The sequence below is a fragment of the Neolamprologus brichardi genome, chromosome 19 (assembly GCF_056152115.1).
Source record: "Neolamprologus brichardi isolate AB-2024 chromosome 19, ASM5615211v1, whole genome shotgun sequence".
In the NCBI taxonomy this organism is placed as follows: domain Eukaryota; kingdom Metazoa; phylum Chordata; class Actinopteri; order Cichliformes; family Cichlidae; genus Neolamprologus; species Neolamprologus brichardi.
In genome coordinates this window covers 9220951-9245178 of record NC_142122.1, presented here as the reverse complement: position 1 = coordinate 9245178, position 24228 = coordinate 9220951, and the positions used below count along the sequence as shown (strand labels likewise).

Here is a 24228-nt window from a genome sequence, read left to right as displayed (position 1 = left end):
GTCGTGATGCATTTGAAAGCCTCGGAAATTTCACTGACATTATTTTAAACCAGTTCTCGCTGATATTTGTTTATATTCTGGACTATACGCGATGAAGATGTGATTTTTGTGCATTTATTTGTCATTTGTATAGATTTTATTTAGACATAAATTTAAAAAATGTCATAAATATCTTGTGAAAAACATAACACCATAGTCAAGTTCATTTGAGTAAAAAATAAACTTGTAGGAATGGGTGGCATTTCAGTAAAAATGCGGTTTCTTGTCGCAGTAGTATGTTGTTGTTTTTTTTAGATAAATGAGTTTTCTCATAAGTACCTGAACCCAGCATTAGGAATCAACCTAAGGTAACGAGCTACGACACAAGGAAGCCACAACAAGGAAACAAGATCGCATTGAATCGCGGCCCATGGGTCCCCTGTTATTATCGTGGGTTGGGCCTTTATCTACTTCTCCAAAAACCCCAGGGGTGGGTGCTGGTGTATTTTTTTTTAAACAGTGAGACTTGAGCTCGGTGGAATGAGGTGTTTTTAAACATGTCAGGTTTATTAGGAGCAATCTGCTGAGTTGGCACAAAAAGCTTGAAGAGCTGCTTTAGGTGAAGTCACTGGAAGTTCCGCAGAGGAATGCTCAGAAAAGGAAGGTCCCTCTCATACCAGGAGGTAAGTTCCAAGTTCCTTCGTGTTTGTGTTTCACTCTGAAATCTTTCATGTTTGTCTCAGTAATCACAGGACTGCTACAGACTGTAGGCTTCTTTTTTTTTATTGTCTCTGAGGACAGCAGTAAAGTCTTTTTCTCTCGCTGTGTCCATGCTCCTGTCGGGCATATTTGGCATCATGTGACTGAGCAGCCGCTTCCTGACTTCATGTTTCCTTTGGGTTTTAGCTATAGTTGCAGTATTCATTTAGATTATTCGCCAGTTCTTATTTTAAGCTTTAAAATAGCTGCAGAAATGGCGTAAAACCTTTTAAAACCACTGGTCGGTATGGCCATTTTAAAGCCTCGCTTGTATTTGGAGCCAGCGCTGACTTGGTCATTAAGTTTGTGGTGCTGTCAGGTGTTTTCATTGTTTAGGCTCTCCTTACTGAAAGATGGGTTGGACATAATGTAAAACCGACAGTGTGATACTTTTTTTAAATGTGTATTTTTGTTGTTGTAAGTACATTACCTTTAACTTATAACCAGTGACCTTAAATATCAACACCAGATAAGTTAAACTGTTTTGTCATTGGAGTATTTGATTGCAGGTCAGTGAAATGAAAGAAACAGTAATCATTGTTGTGGTGACTAAATGTCAGGTTTGTAGAAGGCAAAAGTAGTGAAATGTTACTGTTTTCGATATTTTATAATTTCTTTTGAGACGGGGGTCTTAAAAGAAGGGGTTAAAGTGGGATTGAACAGATTTAACAGATGAGGGAATCCTAAAATTATTTAAAGAAAATAATTACAAGATGTGAAAATTTGTACTGTGAGCTCGAGCAGATTTGTTTTGTTTTGTGTGTGTGTGTGTAACCATTATCGGCTGACCTGTGTCCCTGCTTCTCTAAGGTTCACTGCTCTTTGTGGATTTAACTGAATTGAACAAGATACAGGCCAAGGTCATTATAGCCAACTGAAGCTAAACTAAGTCCTAAAACTAGACTTGAAAACAACATTTTAGTTAACAAAAATGAACAAAAAAAACTAAACCAAATTAAGTAAAAAAGTAGAGAGAAAAATATTAAGCTTTAGTATCTGTTAGTTTGATAAAGTTTTAATAATAACTTGCCTGATGAGACATTGATGGACATCGACCAGCTGTGTCCAAAAATTCACAGCTGGTCGATGTCACTGCTTTCCCAAAGTTTTGGGTTTTTATTGAAATATCTGAGCTCATTTTCCTAAATCCTGCCTCTGACGCATGCCCTCCATAGAGTAATAATTAAAAAGATTAACTAATAGAACTAACTTTATAACTAACTTTAATAGAACTCAATTTTTTAGAACTAATGCTGAAACTAGTAAAAACTAAAATAAAACTAAACATCTTCCAAAAATAAAAACTAAACTCAAACAAGAAAATGTGCTGAGGAAACTAAAAACTAGTGAGTTTAAAAAAAAAGTCAAAATGAAAAAATAAAACCCAATTTGAAAATACGATACTATAATAACTCTGATATATACAGGTCTGCTGTTTGATATAACCTGATATTGAGCATAAAAACTGCCCTGCACCATTCCAACAGCCCTATTCATTCTGAGAAAGAAAGAAAGCACTGGTGAAGTCAGCAAAAACAAACTGATGTTATATATGATATGAAAACATGTAACTATAACAGATGTTTACATACTACTAAAATATGACAAGTTAACATGTGGAAGATGAATACATTGCGACTAAAAGGTGTGGCGTTACTGAGAAGGGAACAATATACCAAAAACAATAGTGTATATATATAAAACTTACTGTCTTTCAGGTATTCACCCAATAACGAATAAAGAAACACAAACTCAATAGGTTGAATGCCTTTCAGGCACCGCTGCAGTCTGCACCTGTCCTGTTTAGTGGCTGCTCCATACCACAGGACAGACTCAATGACTGCAGTTTAGAACTGGATCAGCATCTCCTGTGGAAGATTATACTTCCCCAGAAGGGGCCGAATGAATTCTGAGGTGTTCAGAGACATTCAGTCAGCTTAAATCCAGCTAAATGCAGCCAACTGTTTCACAACACAGACAGACAATGGCCTAAAACATGCATCCAAAACAAACCTTTATTTTGCTTATTAAAGCAAAGAAGTGGACAAGTGGATTATTCTTGTTGAGGACTAAACTTCAGACAGAAAGGCCCACATACAAACAGCAACCGAAAGCTGCTCCAGTAAAGGCCTCAAAGCATTAAAAAGGAGGAAACCCAGCAATCTGATGTTGTCCATGAGTTCAAAACTTTAGGCTGTCATTGCCAGCAAAGGGTTTTGTATTACGTTTGATTCATCATTAACTGAAGATCTCAGAGTGCTATTTCACTCCACTTAAACTGGATACAAATGTGACCCCACCTTAATAATTGTTAGGATTTTAAGTATAGTTTTACTATACTTGTAACCAGAAATGTGTGTTTAAATGTTCTTTTTTTAACCCCACAGTTCAATGATGAGGATGAGGATGATGACGGGGGGCGAGATGAAGATGAAGGCAACGCACCGTCTCCAGTCTTTTTTGATGATGCCACTGAAGACCCGGAGCATGAGAAGCCTGATAGCAGCATCTCACAAAGTAGTAGGAGATCTGTTTCTGCACCACATGCTGGACACTCACTACACTGATATATTTTTTATTGGCCCACGCTTTTGTGGCATTTAATCGGATTTGTCCACTCAGATTCCTGCCTTTACCCCTTTGTCCCTACAGCACAGGATGACGTTAGGGGGACCAATCCACCTATGAGATTCAGTAAAAGCTGTCTGAAGAATTTCTTCACGGTGGTGCTCATCTTCATCTACCTGCTGCTGACTGCGGTGGCAGCATTCCTGGCCTACCAGACGATCTCTGACTTCTTGGAGAAACTAAACAACCCCGTTATGTCCGTCATTTACAAAGAGGTTGACTCATTTTCATCTCCTGGTTAGTATGAATGATGCACTTTTTGGGGCATATTTTAGGACTATGACTGGGTTAGTGGGTGTTAAGTGTGCTGTTATGTCCAAAACATAGAACAACAGCTAACTCATTTCATCCAGAAAATACAGATTGCACTACACAGCAACACTTCCCATTTTTTTATAAGCATTTAAATCTGCCTTTATCAGCATTTAGCAGGAAGGAGGAACACATGCTCTTCATGTAGTGGTTGTCGTGGCACTAGATGGAATATAGTATCTGAGTATACAAGGGGATATAGCTGATTAACCATGCCATTAAGATATGGGACAGAGATTTTGAAGCTAAGTGAGCAGTTGCATGTCTTCACGAAGAGAAAGAGCACTACAGATGGGATGTTTGCTTTGAGAGTGTCGATGGAGAAATATAGAGAAGGTCAGAAGGAGTTTCAGTGTGTCTGTGGATCAAGAGAAAGCATTTGATAATGGAGAGGAGTGTCAAAGGTGCAATAGAAGGATAGCAGCACTAGAGAAAGGAAAGGTTTATAAGATAGTAGTGAGACCTGCTATGATGTATGATTTTGAGATAGGAGGTCAGGTTGAGCAGGATGGTGGATATAGCTGCCAGGCAGGAGGAGAAGAGAAAGACCACAGAGGAGGCTCATGGATGTAGTGAAAAGGACATGCAGAGGGTTTGTGTGACAGAGGAGGATGCTGGGGATAGAGTGAGATGGAGCCACCCTGGCAAAGATTTTAGAAATGAATACTTCTTTGCTCCTTTTCATTATCACACCTGGCCTGTTTTCTATCGCAATAAGCCCCAAATTATTGTTGGTGACAAAATAATTGAATAACACTGTGACAGAAGGCAGGCGCTAGTTATGTGTGAATAATTTGTATTGCCTGCTGTGTGGCCACCAGAGGGTGTATTAAATCTGAAAACTTCTCTAAAATTGCAGCTTATCAAATGTGACTTGGTCAGTTGTTGCAGACATGCAATGCAAGGTGCATTTTCTTTTTCGTCTTTCATTTTTGCTTTAGAAGATAATGCGGTTTATTCTTTAAACAATACACGCTCTCTGTATTTTTTTTCAGCTAGTCCCTTAAGCCTTAAATCTCCATCTGAAAAGACATCCATGAAAATAGTCAGCAACAGCTGAACAAATCCTGTTCTCTGTGGATGAGAGACACATGGAAGAATTTTGAAATGCATTAAGTGTCCTCGTCTGCGTCACCAAAATAAAACGTGTTTGGAGGCACCCGTTGCAAAATTGTACATTTTTACCTCCACGTAGAACAAACAAGTAAATGGCAGTGAGTCCATAAACACTGCTGTTGAAGAACATTGATGCAGACTCTGTTTACTTTCTTTGAGCAGGCATAGCTCTGTACCCCGGCAAAGCCCAGCTGCTCAGCTGTAAACATCACTACCATGACTACATCCCACCTTTAGTGGACCCCGGCAAGCCTCAAGAAGTAGACTGTAACATAACAGAAGTGATCTACTTTGGGCCATTCGTGAACGAAACAGAGGTCAGAATTAACTTTTTTTATTTGGTTGTTTCTCAGACATGACCCACAAGTCTGAGCAATCCTAAAGATGCGCAGCTATAACATAACTGCAAAATTGTCTCCACTGGATTTACATACTATTATACTGTTACAGAAAAAAGCTCTGGTGGTCCGCGGGCCATCTGACGTCCGTAACAAAGAACTGATCTTCATGCAGTTCAGTCGCAATGAAACAGAGGAGGACTTCAGTGCCATCAATTACATGCTTTTTGCCAAGTTTAGTGACTTGATTGACAGGTAATCACTGTTTAATAAGACACTCGAAGCTTGATGTTTTGCAAAGTGTTAACGGTGATTTGTGTGATAGCAGCATATGTGCCTGTTTTCTGCCTGTAGTGCAAATAAATCCGAGTTTATGAGGGACTGTGAGAGGAATTACTCCATGTGGACCTTCTCTGGAGGCTTCAGAACATGGGTCAAAATGTCATTATTGACAACATCTGGTGTAAAAAATGAAGCCGTCGAGTTTCGACAAGAGGTATTTATGTCCCAACAGTTCACATGTAGTTCCATGCATGATGACATTTGAATTGAAAGTTTTTAATTTGATTATTTATGGTGAATGGTCTAGTCTTCTGTGGTGAAATTCAACGATAAAAGGCCTGAAGGGGCACAAACCGATCAGCTCTACTTTGCCGTGTTTGAGTGGCGAGATCCTTTTATGCAGGAAATCCGACTGGTATGTTCTCACAGAAGTTTTCTCCTTATTTGAATTGTGTGCTTGCACGAATTGCTCATTGTTCGACAAAACTTTGCTTCTTTCCAAACAGATAGTGACTGCGAATGCCTGGAGCTCTATAGCCATCCTCTGTGGGGTCTTCATGGCTCTCTTCAAAGCTGCCAATTTTGCCAAACTCACTATTAAGTGGACTATCAAGATGCGCAAGAGGCATCTGAGGAATAAAGCACGGGAACTGAACCATCTAACCTGAAACACTTTGCAGACAAGACACAATCTTACAATATCCAAACTCTAAGATCTGACGGAGCTGAGCTTTATTCTCACACAGCTGCTTTTTCCAGGTCACTACAGGCACTGTTTTTGTAATCAGTGGTGAGAAATATTAGCACTAGGGCATGCTTATGAATTACATTTGTAGATGTTACTGCTTCTCTTTTAACATGTAAGCTGGCAGTAATAACTGATTATTACTAGATTATTGTTATTGCTAGATTCATTTTCTTTAAGAGCCAATATTTAGTTACTGCATTTCAAAAGAAGATGTACTTCACAAACATCTTCTAAAACGTCCAATAAACACTGCGTTTGACACGCACACTCAAGAAAATGTTGCTGAAAGCCAAGACACTTTTAAAACTTCTTAAAAGTTGTTTTTAAGTGTAAAACTGAGAAAATGTGAACTTTTGTGTTATATCTTGGACTGGTTCAGTTCTGAAAGTGATAATACTATTTTAAAGACTCTAAAGGGATTTCTGAGAACCGTTTTTAATTTGTAGTTTGTTTCTGTAGCACATATGTTCCAGCAGTGCTGCTGTTTTTCATTTAGATTCATTTCATCGTTATGTATCGATATGTTGAAATCTTGCTGTTTAAATGTATTTGTTAGTTATGTGTAAAATGCAATCTTTTACTGATTTTTCAAAATAAATGTTTTTACTCTTGTATTTTACTGCCGAATTTAATTTTACACGGTACCAATGGGTAGACTGTCCAGACTTTATATCTTTCCCAGACAAACTGATACTTGATTTTATCTATATGTTTGGATTTACCTTGAATAGGGGACCACAAATTTGTTAAGTAGAAGAAAATAGATGGATGGAAAACGGATGCTTCAAGTTACTGCTGATATATGTGCTTCTACAGTGGGGTGGACTCAGTTTTACACACACTTTATTTTCATTTACTTTTTGTTAAATAAACAGTACTACAGTGTACTGTATCATGTGCAGTTGTTCATCTGGGATTTAATACTAAGACCTGGGAAGGACTAAATACTAAATGACAGTGAATCAGAAAGTTGTTTAAAAATTATGGAGCTGGAATGGATATAAAGCACTGGCAATTTACTTTTTTTTTTTTTGAATTTTTATTTATTTATTTATTTGTAAAGTGCCATTTCAGTTAATTTTTTCTATTAGACATTTTTGTCTCTGTGTGGCGTCCTGGTTTCCTAAATCCGAAATGGTCCTGAACGCATCTTGGGTTGGTGCTCCGTTTGGGGGCGCGGCGAGGAGGCGGATGTTGTTATTAGCTTCAGCGATGGATGAGAAAATGCAGTAGTCCTACACACATCTGGATGTTGTGAAGGTAGCAATCAGTCACATCTAAGTGTCTACAGTGTGTAAAACCATTCGGTTGTAGTCGGGCTCCCTCATCACCTTTTAATTGTTAATAAGTTAAGGACATTACTGGCGTGTTCATGTGGCAGCTATCATGCTGTTGCTAGCTCGCTAACTTACTAGCTTAGCTTTCAATAACAGTTCAAGTAAATTCTGCTGAATAATAATAATCATAATTCGTAATAACCTTTTTTATTACTTTGGTAGTGGGATGGTCAGCTCGTATTTAAGCTAGTTTTTGAGTCACGTTATTTTGCTTTTTTGCACACTTACCAGCTAACTGTATAACTAGAAACAGCTAGGCTAACAACAATCAAGGACCCAGGACTTTATTTAACCATAAGCTAGTTTAAAACAGCAATAAAGCTGTGGTTTGACGTTTACTATAACGTTTTATTACCTTAGTGTGTTTGATAACATCATAATAAAATGTCATGCGACTGGTGGTAAACTTTTGCACAAAGTTAGCATGCTAACTAAAATTTCCAAGTACTTTGGTCATATGTGCATTTGAATTTTAAGTATTTATTTAGGCACAGCTTTGATGATAAAGTACCTTGTTGTGATGAGCTTGGGTAAACGTCAGTAGAAGATGTTCTCTGTGGTTTCTAAATTAGATGAGATCCTAACTGTGGCATGTAAACAAACTGACTTGACATGGAACTTCTTTAACTGCCCCCTGCCTGTTTTCAAGCATTGTAGCACAGCTGCCTGATCTGCTAACATAACTGTGCAGAAGTTCACTGGATATCTAACATTGTCCTCCTGGCTGCTCTTTAGAAAATTAGCAGCTCACTCATGCGTTTTATAAATGTGTTAAAAGATAGCCCTTCAAAGGTATTTTAAGGCACTTCTAAAACAAGAGTACCCTTTCTTACTGTCAAACTATTTCACCTGATCACTTCTTCTGTATGGTAAAAGTTGGAAAGTTGTGTTAATGTAAATTGTGCTGTAAAAGCGAAGAAAGTGAGATCAAACAAATTATAATATTATACAAAGATAACTCAAGTAAAAACAAAATGGGATTTTTAAATGATGGTTTCATTTATTAAGGGGAAAAAGCTGTCCAAACACAGCTGGTTTTGTGTGAAAAAATAACCCACTCCGAATCATGAATTAACTGTGATTAATCACATTTTTCAGAAAGCTGAGTTTAGTTTCATAAACCTGTTGAATCAATAGATAATTTAAATAGAATTTCTCTGATAAAGTGGAGTAGGCTAAAGAAAATCTCAAAAAGGAATATATGATACCATGATCTAAAGAAACAAAGTCAAAATCACATGACATCTGACTGGAAAGGATTACAAAGCCATTTCTCTGTAATTGGGGCTCCAGTGAACCACTGTGAGAACCATTATAAATCTGGAATAGTGGTGAACCTTCACAGGGGCAGTTGGCTTTCCAAAATTATTCCACATTTGCTTATAGAAAATCATCCTGATGATCCCTAAGACTTTTGGGAAAATACTGGACTGATAAAATAAAAGTTTAACTGTTTGGAAGGTTTGGGTCCCGCTACATCTAATGTAAAACTACCGTAATACTTCATAAAATGAACATCATGGGAGCAAGCCAGCATGGTGGTGTTAGTGTGATGGTCTGGGGCTGCTTTGCTGCTTCAGGACCTGAACATGTAAGTGTGAAAAATATACAAAAATACAAAATAGAAAGTCAGGAAGTGGGCCAAATGCTTTTTAATTGAATTGTACCGTGTGTGTGTGAGTGTGAGACAAGGTTTGCCCTACTGTTTTTGTCTTTATCCACTCGTCAATCAAATATTCACCTTGTCATTGTTTGTCGAAAGGCTTGACTGCCAGTTTTTCCAGTTTCCAGGGTGGTAGTTTGTTTTTCCATACTAGTATTTTGTCGCTCTATTAATGTTTAAACATTAATAGAACTACTGCAAATTTTCTCTCTTTTTCTGAATATGTTTTGGATCCCCAAATTCATAAACCAGCAGTATTTAGGGGATAAAGTAAAATCCTTTATGTGGTCACACATGAGGCAGTGTTGGTGTAGACCTTGACCAGCAGTTGACTTGTAGCCGGTGTTTATTCCTCCCCCTGTTTGTGAGTGTTGAACACGTCCAGACATCGCTCTGCCTTCTGGCCATAGAGCTGCTCTATCAGCAGACTGGAATTAGACTAGTGATCAGGTTGAACTTTGTTGGTATTTGGGCTGTGGTACCAAAGCATGTTGTTGAATAGTTAGGTGTGGCTGCTCAAAGAAAAAAAAAGCTTTGAGTTCCTTTCATTTTGTTGGTTGACGTGTCACTTTTCTTCATACAGTATGGGCACTGTTACAGCCCATAATTATTTGTTCTTGTGAAATAAAACTCAGGTACATCCACCCAGGGAGGCATCACATAAGTTAAACAACACTCTCTCTTTCGGCAGTAATGGGCTGAGATTCATCTGCGTTCGAAATGACGAGAGACAGAAAGTGCATCCTCTGTGAAACCGTCTATGTCTCCAAGCAGGTAACTGACCCAGAAATTCGATTTACACTATAAATATGTCGACACTTTAAAAACAAAGTAAATAATAATAAGTATTTGATCACCGTGGCATGTATCTACACCCTCAGGTGTGCAAGGTTCTGATACTTGTAGTTAGGTTTATTATACCTATTTTTAACCACCTATGAGATTTCTTAATATTCCTCATTGTTGTGATGCTGTGATGCCTTATGAGGCTCATGCAGGGGCTTTTTACTGCCTGACTAAACTAAAACTACGTGTTTTGATGTGTTTCTCTGTACCTCGCCTTAAAAAATGTTTTATTATGAATATGTACCTGCAGGAGATGGATGAGCACACGAGAAGCATGCTCCACCACCGTGAGCTGGAGAACCTTAAAGGCCGGTGAGTTTTTTCTTTCTTTCTTTTGTTACATTTATTTATTGGGGCGATCGTGGCTCAAGAGTTGGGAGTTCGCCTTGTAATCGGAAGGTTGCCGGTTCGAGCTCCGGCTTGGACAGTCTCGGTCATTGTGTCCTTGGGCAAGACACTTCACCCGTTGCCTACTGGTGGTGGTCAGAGGGCCTGGTGGCGCCAGTGTCCGGCAGCCTCGCCTCTGTCAGTGCGCCCCAGGGTGGCTGTGGCTACAATGTAGCTTGCCATCACCAGTGTGTGAATGTGTGCGTGAATGGGTGGATGACTGGATATGTAAAGCGCTTTGGGGTCCTTAGGGACTAGAAAAGCACTATATAAATACAGGCCATTTACCATTTACCATTTAAAGATAAATTGAAACGTACGTAACACAAAAAGGTGTTTGATTTCATTACATGACTCGTGACTTTCATGCAATACTGAAAAGGTTCAGGTTATTGCGTCCTGTTTAATGCTGGCTTCACAAGACTTTTGCCCAGATTATTTAGGTCATGAGGCACGTGTGCACACAGGCACGTGTACACAGTAATCGAGCAAGTGGATATAGGGGCAGCTGTCTCAACTGTACCACATATATTTAGACACAATCTCTCCGGAACAACAGGCATGACCGTTAGAAGGCAACTGGCTATCTTGTGACTCGCATGTAGATTACTAAAAGCATGTGGCTCTGTCGCTGAGATGGAAGAATCTCTAGAGGAGCTAACTCTGTTTCACTTACTGGAATTTCATGCTGTTGATGTGCAAAGATGAAATCTTATTGTGTTCATCACCTGAAGCTGAATATTAGTATTAATATTAGATTTATTTGAAAAGCACCTGTGTAGGAATATGATGGCAACAATAAACTTAAATTTAGCTACAGCTCGTTACAGGTTTTTTTGTGAGGTTAAGCGAACCCGCAGATTGCATTTTCAGCACTGTTTCTGCACAACTGCAGCTGACGAATAATACTTGAAAAAATATAGATTAGTTGTGTGCCAGCTGCACGAGAGGTCACAAAAGGGCAGCATGCCATGACACAGATTTGAAAATGAAGTTGAGAAGGAGCCAGCAAAGTCACTGCCCCTATCAGAATCACAGGATGGCATACTTGGGAGAGGTTTTGAAGTGGAGGCTAGAAGCAGCTGCACACAGCTCCAGTTACACAGGCTTTGCATTGGATTGGTCGGTACAATCCACAGGCCTGTGCTAATAACACATGCTGGCCTGAGAGGGGGCTGGGTCCTGGCTCGTGGAACACGGAGTGAGGTCATATACAGACATTGCCTTCTGTAGAGTCTCAGAGCGCAGCGGACACCATCATGAGGGCGCACTAGGCTGCAGACGCCGGGCTACTCTCCCCTCCACGCGTCCCAGTGCTGCACTGCTTGGCTGGACATAAGCGGGACAGCTAGATTAGCATGCTGCCTGAGTCCAGCCTTGCTGCTCCTCTTCCTGCCCTCACCCTGCCACCCATGGCCTGCTGAAGAAAGGAGAACACGATCAGGATGATAACGATTCTTTTTTATGAGATAAAATTCTAAGTTAGCGACCTCCTGATCTGTAACGGATAGAGAATTTGGACAAGTAATATTTTTAAGGATTGTAGAGTATTCTCCTTTCCTGATTTTACGAAGACTTTAAAGTAACAGAAAGTAGAGCCAGAATATATATTTGCGAGCTCTGCAGGCAGGAAAACCGAACCAGACAAGTTTAGCGCAATGCCCGAAGGAACTATTGAACGTCCGCGCTCTCCTTCCCTCCCCAGGGACTGCGGACATGAGTGCAGAGTCTGTAAGGTGAAGGTGGTGAGTCTGACTGATTATGCCAGCCACATTTCCAGCCCCGTGCACAAGCAGAATGTGGAGGCTGCTGACCAGAAGCCTCCTGGGCTCGACCATGAAGAAGACTACTTCGATCAGGAATTGGTGGACTTGATTGAAAAGAGAAAAGAGAAGATCAGGTAAAAGAAAAATAGCTACTCGTTTGGTTTAAACACAAAATGTTGTCTAGGATTTTAAATCAAAAGTCTCCGGGACAGTCACACATGACTTTTATGAACTTTTATGATTTAAATAGTAGTGATACCTTACAAGCTTGTGTATGTGTGTGTGTATATACACCATGTATAGTCACATTTTGCTCAGTGGTGCTCAGAGGCCTCTTTTAGCCACAGCTTCACATTATGCTGCAGCTGGAGTCGTATGTCAGGACTGAAGGCTATAAAAAAAGCATGACTGCACATACAGGGTTCAGACACAAGCAGTTTGATGCTTTTATTAAAGAGTTAAACACAAAAACCTTCACTTCAGCCCTTTTTTTCTACTTTAATTTCTAAAATTCATGTTTTTTTTAAGCTAAAACTAAAATGTCACAATAATTGCACTATTAGACTATTTCTTCAAATGAGTCTTTTCTATGCGTATTTGGTATAATCCCCCAAAATACCTTATAATAATGTGTGATTGGAGCTGCTGATCCATATGAAGATATGTGAAGGAAAACGCTGTCAATTTGTCACATACCAGACATTTTCCCTATGCTGGTTGGTGCATGTAATTGTCAGGGAGACTCTCTGAAATCATAATTTTATTAATGCATTTTTAATTTAAAGCAAATGAATTGCTCTAATAATGACTTTCAGTGTCAAAGAAACTTTTGAAATTATTATGGCAAACCTGTAGGTGGGATTATTTGCTTTTGATGTGAAGTCTAATAAAAAAAAAAAGTTAAAACAATCGTAATTTTCCATCCAAATTCACTCTTCTTCTTTAAGCTTGACAGTGTGTATTGTATCACCCACACAGAGCGGCAATTCTCCTCACGTATTTCTAAGTTTCTAAGTTAATATTATTACTTTTTGTTTTGAATGTTGCAAGTTGGATGTAGGGGCAGCTGTAAATATTTGCTTGTATTTCATTTATATTACTATTATTTCCAGAAAAGAGAAGGAGGCTGCTGCTGCAAAGCTAGCAAAAGAGGAAGAGGATAAAAGGAGAAAGGAGGCGTTTCAGCAGAGGTTAAAGGAAGCTAAAGAGCGTTACTCCTTGCAGCGTGGCTGGCAGCAGCCGGGACAGGGATTCGGTGGGTCTAGTCACCACAGGACTTGGTACAAAAGCAACCAGTATGACTCCAGAGCAGGGGAGATACAACCCTGGAACCAGAGGAAACAGGGGAAGAGCGCCACCTGGCATGCTCAGGAGCCCCCCAACTTAGAGAGGTGGGCATCTGGAGAGTTTGCTGGTAGAAGCTTGGATAGTCAGGAAGCTCGAAGCAACAAGACGTGGGGTCATTGTGCATTTCCTGGCAGAAATGAAAATCGATTTCCGTGGCTCAGCAACGGAGGCAGTAGAAATGGGCTCTATGGGCAAAACAATATTTCCCAGTACCCTCAAAAGAACCGTCACATGAGCTTTTTTGAGGCTCCTCGTATGTATCCACCTCCCCCTGTCTCATTGGCCCAGGCTGTGAATCGGTTTCAGAATACAGGTAATGACCAACCAGGTCAGGCCAGTGCTGGGCTACAGAAGGGGGATGGCCAACCAGCAGAATCTGATATTAATAGCAGTAAAAGCTCTAAGACTTTGGGCAGCAATCCGAAGATTGACAAATCCTGTCGCTGGTCACCCTATCCTGTGAAGGGTTTAGAGTCTGTGCCACATAAAGATACCGGTCCAAAATCATCTGAGGAATACTCAAGAGCCCCCAAACCTCAAAACAAAGCACCGGAAGCCACTGGTTTTAATAGCCAGTCACGATCTGAAAAGGAATCAAGTCTTTTGCCCTTAAGTAGACTAGAAGAAAAAGGGAAGCACAAAACAAACCCTGCAGTCAAACCTAGAGATGGGAGCAGCAGTAGCAGTAGAAGCAGCAGTTCACAGAGAGATGGCCACCAGAATTCAGCGTCTAATTGGTGCAATCAGAATGCAAATAAGTCATTGCTAGATCGGAAAATGTCCTCAGCTCCTGGCATCAGCAGTGTGGCTCATCTCAGCAAGATCCCCAGTCAGGCTCAAGTGCAATCAAAACCAACTGGAATCCAGAGTGAAGTCAAGGCTCCACTGACTGGGTCCTTTCAATCACGGCAACAGAAGCTCCCAGAATCGGTTAAGCATGCCAAACAAAATGTGTTAGAAAAGAAGGGCTCTTTAAATACCTTTGGTAATAACGTAAAAGTGGAAATGACACAGCACAGTGTCGAGGAGCCGCAAACGAATCAGGTACAGAGTCAGACTGGAGTGAACAAAGAGATCAGCTGCAGGCAGAATGCAGTAAAATCAGTGTTACCTGATCCAGTTGGGTCAGAAAAGCTTGCTTTGACATCTTCAGACAGCAGTCAGTTTCTCCAGTCACTGCAAGTTAGCACCTCTACTGTGGAGACCTCCAAGCTGGCAGAATCAGGCAGGGAATACGAGGAGAACAATAAGAAAGTGGAAAAGCAAAGTTGCTCAGTTGTTCCAGATGAGGCCATGCAGGTCAGTGAGGCAGGGCAGAGCTCAGAGAGTGACACCTCCAGAAGTGGTGACGCACAGACTCATGCATCAAGTCTGTCCAAACTTGACCTGCCTCCAGTTTTAAAACGTGACCTCACCAAACATATCAGCTCCAAGAGCAAAACAGTCGGCCACGAGCCCAACCTGAACATTGCCAGGCGGGTGCGTAACGTGAACGAGTCGCGGAGAAGCGACACCGAAAAGGATTCAGGGCTCAAGCCAACTGTGCGGCAGCTGATCAGCTCCTCTGGGTCTCGGCGCAATGTTAACTGGGAACAGGTGTATCACGAGGTCAGGAAGAAACAAGACAAGGGAAAAGGCATGCCAAGGTGAAATTATAATCTCATCTTTACATTTTTAAATACATTTTGATTTTGATTTGATTTCAGTTAATACAAGTTTATGTTCTGTCTTTCAGGTTTGGCATTGAGATGGTTTCATATGAGCAGGAGTACCAGAGCCAAGAGGAGGGTGACATACCGCTGCTGGAGGGTTTCCAGTGGGAGTCGTTGATGGATGTCTCTTACCAGGGCCCCTCACGAAAACGCTCCTTATCAGAGAGTAGCCTCGCTCCTGCGTCCACGCACAACCTCTTTACATCCCATATATCAAAGGAAACCTCACAGAGAGAAAGCTTCAACTCAGAGCAGCAGGGATCTACAGTTAATCCACATCGCAAGTCTTCTCTAGGAAATCAAGACTGTCAGTCTCAGCCAGAAGTTGGACAGATGCTCGTTCATCTCGAGGCCAAAGCTCAGAACCAGACAGACAACCTAACATCAGCCCTCCAGCGGTCTGACTCAGTGCTCGGGGACAGCAGTTCAGGGACGGAGCAGTGCGATGGTCTGGGAACAGCAAAGAGGCGGAGAGCAGCTGGGGTGAGCTTAGGAAACAGTGTTCTCCTTTTTATTTGTGTATGTGTTTTTTGAAAGAACAAGCAGAATATGTCATCGTGACTGCTTTCTTTCTTCTCTGTAGGACGCTCTGAGTGCAGAGTCTTCATGCATAGAACATAATAGCAAAAGACAGAAGGTCAAATCGAAAAGAGGTTAGTAGGCTAAAAAAAACAAGAATCTCTGGGGTTATACGTCATTTTCCTGTCATGGGTTAGCTGCTTGTGTTTCACATCTGTGTTTTGGGCTGCAGAACGTTCGCACATTGACCAGCTGTTGGCAGTGTCTCTGCGGGAGGACGAGCTCAGTCGCTCCCTGCAGACCGTGGACACCAGCCTGATCCAGGCCCGGGCTGCGCTGGAGGCCGCCTACATGGAAGTGCAGCGTCTCATGGTGGTTAAACAGCAGGTCTGCACACAGCTGAACTCTATTATTCAAAAACTCTCTCTCGCCGCACAGTTACCTGCTTTTATATGTTTAGTGTCTAATGCCAACGCATTATAACAAAAAGGGCCTACACCTAAGGACTCACAGAGAGTTTATGTGTTGGCAAGCATTTTGTTGTCTTGCCAGCTACTTCACATTAATATATAACCACAAGTCTCACTATTTAAACGATGCTCTTGGGTTCCACGTGAATTTAATTTACTTCTAAAAGTTAGGGATTAACGTTAGGATTTATACTTTCTATGCAGTTTGTCTTTGAAGATAACATATTCCCTGCCTAACCATTGTTTTGTATGGCTTTGTCTTTCACAGATGACTGTAGAGATGAGCACATTAAGAAACAAGCGCATTGAGTTACTAAAAGGGATGCAAGGTAAAAACATGTGCAAAATACACTTGTACCAAATGTCTATTACTACAAATTACTACACACTAGATTCAATTAAAAGCCAGTTCGTATTCTACAATACTTAAAAATAAGTTTATTATATTTGTAGCAGTAATGGAACAAATATAGTTTACAGAAGAAGCTATGATTGGTGGAATAAGCTTTTTAATCATGGATTTTTTTATACAGGTACGATGGAGGAAGCACCTCAGATCAAACTGAAAGAAGAAAAGATGGATACATTTGAAACTGAGGCACACGTGCCCTCCTCTGTCACACTTTCCTCTCTTGTGGAAACTGCTGTCCACAGTCCCAATCGTGCTGCAGAGTGTGGCTCTCCCCCCTCCTCCAGCCTTCCCTTGATGTCTGTAGCTATCAAGCAGGAGCCCCTGTCCCCTGTTCACATCAGCACAGAGGCAGACCTTGCGGACGCTTTGACCAACTGTGCTCACAGCACCACCCCGGAGCTGCCGGTCACTCCTGCCAGAGCCTCCTCACCAGGTAACATTGCTTTTCCCAGACCATAAAACAGCATCCCAGATCGGACATCTCATTGATCACTGTGATCAGTGATCTCTCTCACTGATCAATGAGCTCACCTAGATGTCTAAAAAACCAACAAAAAGTAAAAAGCGTTAAAAGGTTTTTATGTCACTAAACTAAACACAATACAAAAATCAGCTTTGCAAATATTTTATAAGCATTCTGGACACAGTGTGTTTATCATGAGAAATACTGCATGTGAATCTAATCTGTACAAGTTTTTACACATACTGTTTGGAAGAGTCCATCATGTGTTATTTGTATTACTTAAAATAATATAAAAGGATATTGTTACGTAGGAGATTTTACTAAATAAAGTAACTGACAATTTTGGGTTATTTGTGCTGCTTGTTGCAGATTTCGCCGTCAACTTCCAGGCTTCTCCTGAAAGACACCCTGAGCTGTACCCGTCGAACTTTAGAGAGCCTGCAGACTCCAAGGAGAAGTCGCTAACACTTATTGAGACAACGGAAAAAGCCATACAGACAGCAAGGAACAGTCTCACCTCTTTAGCTGACACAAAAAGCCCCCTTAAGCCTCTATTACCCATGAGAGACTGTGAGGTTAATGACTCTGCAGACATCCCATCCTTTAAATCCCCTTTAGCCCCCTCAATCCTTAATATCCCTGCCTCTCCATCAGAGCTGAGGACTGGAAAGCGCGTGAGGAAGCTGAAGAAGAGGAAGGCACTGAAGAAGGCTCATGGGACAGAGCAGTTTGAAAGCAGTGACACTGAGATGGATGAAGAGGCCTCACGGCCGAGATGCCCCCGAACGCGTAGGAGACCCAGCGGAGGCTCTCAGGTCAGTACATCCAGTCTCCCTACAGAAGACAGAGAGGGTGACATGAACATAGAGGGTGATAAGAAGCCACTCAAGATGCCGTTTCCAAGTGCCAAATTAGAGAAGGCAGAGCAGAAGTTCCCAGCAGAGCTTCCTCATGAGGCCACCGCTGATATTATGGTGAACTTGGATTCAGAGGGAAGCATGGAGGTCACTGTTGCCGGACAGCAGCCCCAAGTGAATGTTCAAGTTCAAATCCCCCCTCCAGCCCCAGTCGCAGACTCCTCCAGTCCTGAGCCACGGAGCCTGGCCTGCAACGAGGTCTCCTCCACCAGTGACATGGATTTGTGTAAATCATCTGAGAGGTGAGTCGCGATCACAATTTCAGCTCAGTGTGAACTCATATGAGCAAAACTACTTGTTTCTACAGACTTAAAGACTTAAGAAAGTGGGATTTAAAAAAAAGCTAATTGCAAAATACACTTTTTTTCCTAAATTATACGATGCACAACTGGATTTCAGAAAGGTCAGATTTCATAAGAACAAACTTTTAGATTAAACTCTAACTTTTTTCTCAACAGTGACATGCCATTTGCCATCACTTTGCCCAAGAACTCATCAGGTACGTTCATCTGTGGAGAGCAGTCGCTATAATTAAAGTCGGGTCATACTTAACCAAACACAGTTTGTACTAAAAATGTTTTTTTTTAGTTGGAAGATAGAGTGAAAAACCAGCTGTCATAACATGGGGCTTGTATTGTTCACATTATAAGTGACAGAAATAGTTATGTTAGGAGTGAGATAGCCTTAAATACACATAAACGTACAAACAGTAGTAGTAATAGTAGTAAGTAGTAATATTTCTATGTTATGAATATCACACTCACCAAATAAAAATAGATTCCAGTGTGCCCAATTTACTTTTTATGGGCAAAGTATTCATAGAGGTGTTATCTGAGGACATGCATGAGTATGCAGAGATAACTAGTAGAAGACACACATACACAAATACGATGCTTTGTAAACTTTTTTTTTCTGTAAAGAACCACATAATTGGATCCATCTTTTGAATTAGAAATGTTAAAATGATCTGGACAGGCCCCTTATGAGTGGATGTACCTGCTGTAAGATCATTTATGTCAGTTTCCTCACTGTGTGTTTGATTTTTAAAAAATTTCCTTCATGTTTGTATTTTCCAGACGCATCATCTGACCATGGTGAAGATGAGATGCCCACTGATGGGCTGTTTGAGGGCCACCAGGAGGCGGTGAACGCCATGCACATCCACAACGGCCTGTTGTACACGTGCTCAGGAGATCGAACCGTCAAAGCCTTTGACTTGGTGGTGAGTTGTGAATGAAATAACTGCTGCTATTTGCCAGGATGTGCCTGAATATCTATTATGGAACAACGTTGCAACTTTGCTTTTCTTAAATTTCGTCGTAGAGTCATAAATGCGTGGGTACGTTCGAGGGTCACAGCTCCAAAGTGAGCTGCCTGTTGGTCTCAGCGGCTCCAAGTCTGCATCATCGCCTTTATTCTGGTTCCAGTGACCAGATCATACGCTGCTACAGCCTCAGGGTAAATCACAGGCCTTTTACTTAAACTGCCATATGTTAGTGTGACAGCAACATTGGATTATTGACACTCTGTATTTCGCTCTTGTCCACAGACACGGGAACTCGAGCAGCAGTTCCCTCTGTCTGATCGAGTCCTCTGCCTCCACAGCCGCTGGAAAACTTTGTATGCTGGTCTGGCGAATGGCACAGTGGTGACCTTTAACCTTAAGGTGAAAAATTAAGCACAAGCAGGAATGTCTTTAAAATAATGGCATTGGAAGCAATGAAGAAATAATGTGGAAACGGCCCATGTGTTGAGCTAAAAATGCTGCCACAGTGCTTGTACATCCTCCTATATGTGACAGAAAATGCAGCCCCATCAGTGTTAAATCACATACCTCGAGTAGTTTGCACATATTACTGACTTTACGTGCGCCCTTAAATGAAAAGGTTTTGCAGCTACTTGTTTCTGCAATGATAGAAAGAAGAATCATCATCATCGTGAAGTGTGCTTCGCTCGATGTTCATTTTGCAATTGTTTGTTTAGACAAACAAGCAGATGGACGTGTTTGAGTGCCACGGGCCGCGGGCCGTGAGCTGTCTGGCCTCATCGCAGGAGGGAGCCAGGAGGATCCTGCTGGTGGGCTCCTACGACAACACCATCAGTGTGAGAGACGCCAAGAACGGACTGCTGCTGCGCACTCTGGAGGGACACACCAAAACTGTGCTCTGCATGAAGGTAGATTACATCTGAGCTTCAACAGAGCAACTGCATTACTGCTGGAGTAAATTCCATGATATTCAAGACAACAATGACAGGATGGCATGTTATAAACCTTGATGGTTTGTACTGTTAAAAAATATAATACACAGATTATCTATATTTGTATGCAAATTTGTGTCTTTTGTGAGCGTGTCTTCTCTTCTGCTGCTTTTTCCCAGGTGGTCAATGATCTGGTATTCAGTGGATCCAGTGATCAGTGTGTCTACGCACACAACATCCATGTGAGTCGCTGTTACAGTTTTGCGTCTTTAATTTCAGTTATGCACCATTTGAAAAAGAAGCCATGTGAAATGATTATTTTCTTACTTTGTCACAGACAGGTGAGCTTGTGCGGGTTTATAAGGGCCACAGTCATGCTGTTACAGTAGTGGCCATCCTGGGGAAAGTGATGGTGACCGCCTGCCTGGACAAACTGGTCCGTGTCTACGACCTGCAGGTTAGCATCGTCACACCATCTGTCTTTTAATAACATAAACTGCTCATGAATTTCTTTCTTTATTTAATATTGACATGCCATTGCACACGAAAATCTGAAAGCATGCTCTCTCCACAGACTCATGACCAACTGCAGGTCTACGGAGGACACAAGGACATGGTGATGTGCATGGCTATCCACAAGAACATGGTGAGACGTGCTATTTCAAGTGTTGTTTAGACACCAGTTATGACTTAATAACTCATCTATTTGGTTCTCATACAGAATATTTTTGAAAAACAAATTGTAAAGTTTCATTGCTGATATGAGGAATTTCTAAGCTTTAATGTTGTCACACACTCTACTGGGTCCTAAGTGATGATTGAGAGCGATTACCTTTCTACAAGACATCTTTTTTCATAAAATTGTCTGTGTTATATCTCAGAAGGCTAAATCCTAACTCTAATTTGGTGTGTTTCAGATCTACACGGGTTGCTATGATGGCAGCGTGCAGGCAGTGAAGCTGAACCTAATGCAAAACTACCGCTGCTGGGTAAGACGTGTCATGGAGCAGAGCTGAGAAATTTATGGATAAGTTGTGTTCCAGTCCCATCTTTTCCTTCTGAGCTTCTCATTTTGTTTGGTTATTGGCGTTTTGTGTTTCCAGTGGCATGGCTGTTCACTGGTCTTTGGGTTGATTCAGCATCTGCAGCAGCACCTGATCAACGACCACACCAGTGCCAACTTTCAGACGCTCAAGTGCCGCTGGAAAAACTGTGAAGCGTTTTTCTCTGCGCGCAACACCTCCAAGCAGGTATAAACACATTCAACAGAACTCAACACCCAACATTTTCTTTCTTTTTGGACAGATGCAGTCAAAGTCATTTATTCTCCATAATGAGCCATTAATATTTTTTTTCTTATTTTTGCCCTGCTCTTCCTAATAACATTGCTTAGTTCCTTGAGGTATGCACAGCTTTCTTAAGGCTCCACCACAGCATTTCAGTGAGGTTGAGGTCTGGACTTTGACTGGATTGTTGCAAACCTCAGGAGAGTCAATGCTCAGTCCTGCACTTTGGTCTGGTCTGTCCAAAGTTAACATTGTTCAAGACGTCTTGTGGTTTGTTCAGATGCACATTTGAAAACCTCTCTTTTAGAGAGAATAGGCTTTCTCCTGGCAGTCCCTCTAAACAACTGTCATGAACTTTAACCTTTTACATGCTAACAAAGGCCGTTGACTCTGAAATGTAGCTCTTGGGTTTTTCCAATTTCTGTAAAGTATTGCACGATCTGACCTTGGGGTGTGTTTGCTCGGGCACCCACTCATTCAAAAACACCTGAATGCTTCAGACCAGCAGACACACAAAGCATCAGCTTTTATTAGAGGTGGTTTTATTTATTTATTTACAGATGATTAGGTAATTGGGTACATTTGATTAGCAGCACCTGGCTGCTGCTTACCCTCTTAATTACTGTGGAAGCAGTAAGAGTGCACTTTGTTTTTTGCTTGACTGTGTGTACTGATACAATATGGATACTTATATTAAACATAGCCCAAATTTCAAATCTTCTTTTCGACATATATGCAGATCATCTTTATGGCCCAAAAGCTCTAAAATGCTCATGTCAGACAGGAAAAACTCCTGTCTGCTAGTAGGAGCCAATCAGTAGACAGATAGATTTAAAATAGCTTGTTTCAGTCAGACGGTGAAACACCAAGGCCCACTATAATATAAACTTTCAACTGCAAATCCAGCAAAGCTAATTTGTGCTATTTTAATAAATATGGAACTGAGTGACCATAAGAGGACCACAACAACCTTTCCACTGTCACAAATAAAGTGTAAAAACAAATCATGTCCTGTTAGAATCTATAAATGATTCTAAAGCAATACATAGCAGGAACTTCATATTTAATGAGTGATGCTGTGTAAATATGCATTGTAATATAACCTCCTATTATATAAACGCTTACATATGCTTTGGTTGAGTACATACAAGTTTTAGAAGCTGATTTAGAGGCTGTGACTTTGTGTGTTGCAGGGAATGCTGATGCACATGCAGAAACATGCTGAGGAGGACACTGAAGTGGAGCCTTAAAGCTTCTGGTGGGAATGCCGTTTCTCCCTGAGACTTCTCTCCTTTCTTGTAACCTTTACTCTAATGTTACCCTCCCATATTGGGAGGCACGCTCTTGGGACCCACTTACCCTTAGCAGAGCTCTCGTCGAGCCTGGCGAGTGGCGTCTGACAAGTCCATCCTTTATGCTCGGTGTTGGAATCCAACCATAATACAGTTACAAAAAAGGAGGGTTGGTTGTGCTGTTATGTTTTTTTTAACTTTCTACAAAACACACCTTCCCCTTTTTACGTCTGACCATTGCTTCTTCTTGTCAATGACCAAAGAAAGACAAAGAAACACGTGACTTTTGTTTATTGAAGAAACTTCAGCGTAGCCGGTATCTAAGAGAGTTGCCACGCTTTTCCGATGAAACGCCAACAAAAAGCAGTTATCGTCTTCCAGATTGGTTGGCTACAATATGGCATGGGTTAAGAGATGTTTTTATCGTTGTTGTGCAGTTGTTGCGTGTCACGTTGAGCAACCTGTAGTGTGTTTTTTTTTATTTTATTAAAGTTACCACTTATGACAATGAGCGATTTAAAGTTTTTGGAAATTCGTGGTGTTGTCTTTGAGGCTGCGTTTAACAGTGTGATTATTTGTTTTGAGGGAATTTAATTGAAGATTGATTTATTTAATGTTTGGTTTTTATTTTCTAAAAATAAAAAATCTCAAGTTCTTCCAATCTCGTTGGGTCGTTTAGGATTACATTTATTTATTTGTTGTTGCTCAGTCAGGTGATTAGTGCGTAATAGGGACTGTGTTGAAGGATTTGTCTTTTGAGAATTGACATTTGCTGTGAAAACAGAACCAAGATGTGAAGTATGTGTGCTAATCTGTGTGGATTATTTCCTCGTTGTTGTCGGCAGAGTGTTTAACCCTGTCCGGCGAACCTTGTTTTCCAAGCGTGAGTGTGAGGTGCTGTTTTTATGTCACATTCTTGTGGATTTATTTTGTATTTGGAGAATCAAGCAGAAGGCACTGGAGCTGTATTTGTTTTCCACAGTTGTCTAATAAAGTGTGGAGACAACGGATGTTTAGAGGAGGTGTTCGATGGAAGATTTCGAAGAGAAGATTTTGGATTCATCTCCCATGCCATACCTCACCCTCTTGAAAACAGGTGACTAAATCTTCTGTTAAAAGCCCAGCTGTTGTTCTCTTTGGCAGACTTGGTTTGAAGGTTGCAGCTCTCCGGGTTGCGTTATCTTTCTTTCTTTTTCTTCTTCTTTTTGAGGATTTGCCCTTAGCCGAGTTAACCTGACGTTCTCGCTCGTTATTTATGATCGAGAAAAGCGTGCGCGTCACCTCTTACCTGGCATTCCTGAGTTTCTTCAAGTTTTTCTGTTGTTATCAAAGTTATGAGATGTTTTTTAAGAAAGAGAAAGTTAATAAAAATGTTTGCAACATCAGAAAAAATGCTGTATTTTTATGGTGTTTTCTTCTTATTTCACTCAGTGTTTACTGAAATTTGCAT

General features: G+C 41.0%; 2 protein-coding genes across 3 annotated transcripts; both read left to right on the top strand.

Annotated features, from left to right (window-relative positions):
• The first annotated feature begins 375 nt into the window (after positions 1–375).
• On the top strand, positions 376–6776 carry pacc1 (proton activated chloride channel 1). Of its 2 annotated transcripts, none has more exons than XM_087833102.1 (8): positions 376–662; positions 3126–3255; positions 3391–3603; positions 4957–5111; positions 5245–5387; positions 5487–5628; positions 5722–5829; positions 5921–6776. In XM_087833102.1, exons 1-8 carry the CDS (start codon positions 627–629, stop codon positions 6080–6082), a joined length of 1089 nt encoding a protein of 362 aa, XP_087689228.1. In that variant the 5' UTR covers positions 376–626; the 3' UTR covers positions 6083–6776. The 2 variants fall into 2 exon arrangements, with proteins under 2 accessions (XP_087689228.1, XP_006798688.1); XM_006798625.2 differs by having other exon boundaries at positions 3126–3258.
• Positions 6777–7328: 552 nt separating this feature from the next.
• Positions 7329–24170, top strand: znf106a (zinc finger protein 106a). Its single transcript, XM_006798624.3, has 22 exons — positions 7329–7422; positions 9854–9936; positions 10259–10320; positions 12101–12295; positions 13274–15154; positions 15244–15703; positions 15804–15873; positions 15972–16126; positions 16478–16538; positions 16743–17054; positions 17454–18243; positions 18460–18500; positions 19078–19223; positions 19325–19459; positions 19551–19667; positions 19985–20176; positions 20380–20442; positions 20538–20657; positions 20775–20846; positions 21118–21189; positions 21304–21450; positions 22680–24170. The coding sequence occupies exons 2-22, from the start codon at positions 9883–9885 to the stop codon at positions 22734–22736; spliced, it is 5202 nt and encodes a 1733-aa protein (XP_006798687.2). The 5' UTR covers positions 7329–7422; positions 9854–9882; the 3' UTR covers positions 22737–24170.
• Positions 24171–24228: the final 58 nt, after the last annotated feature.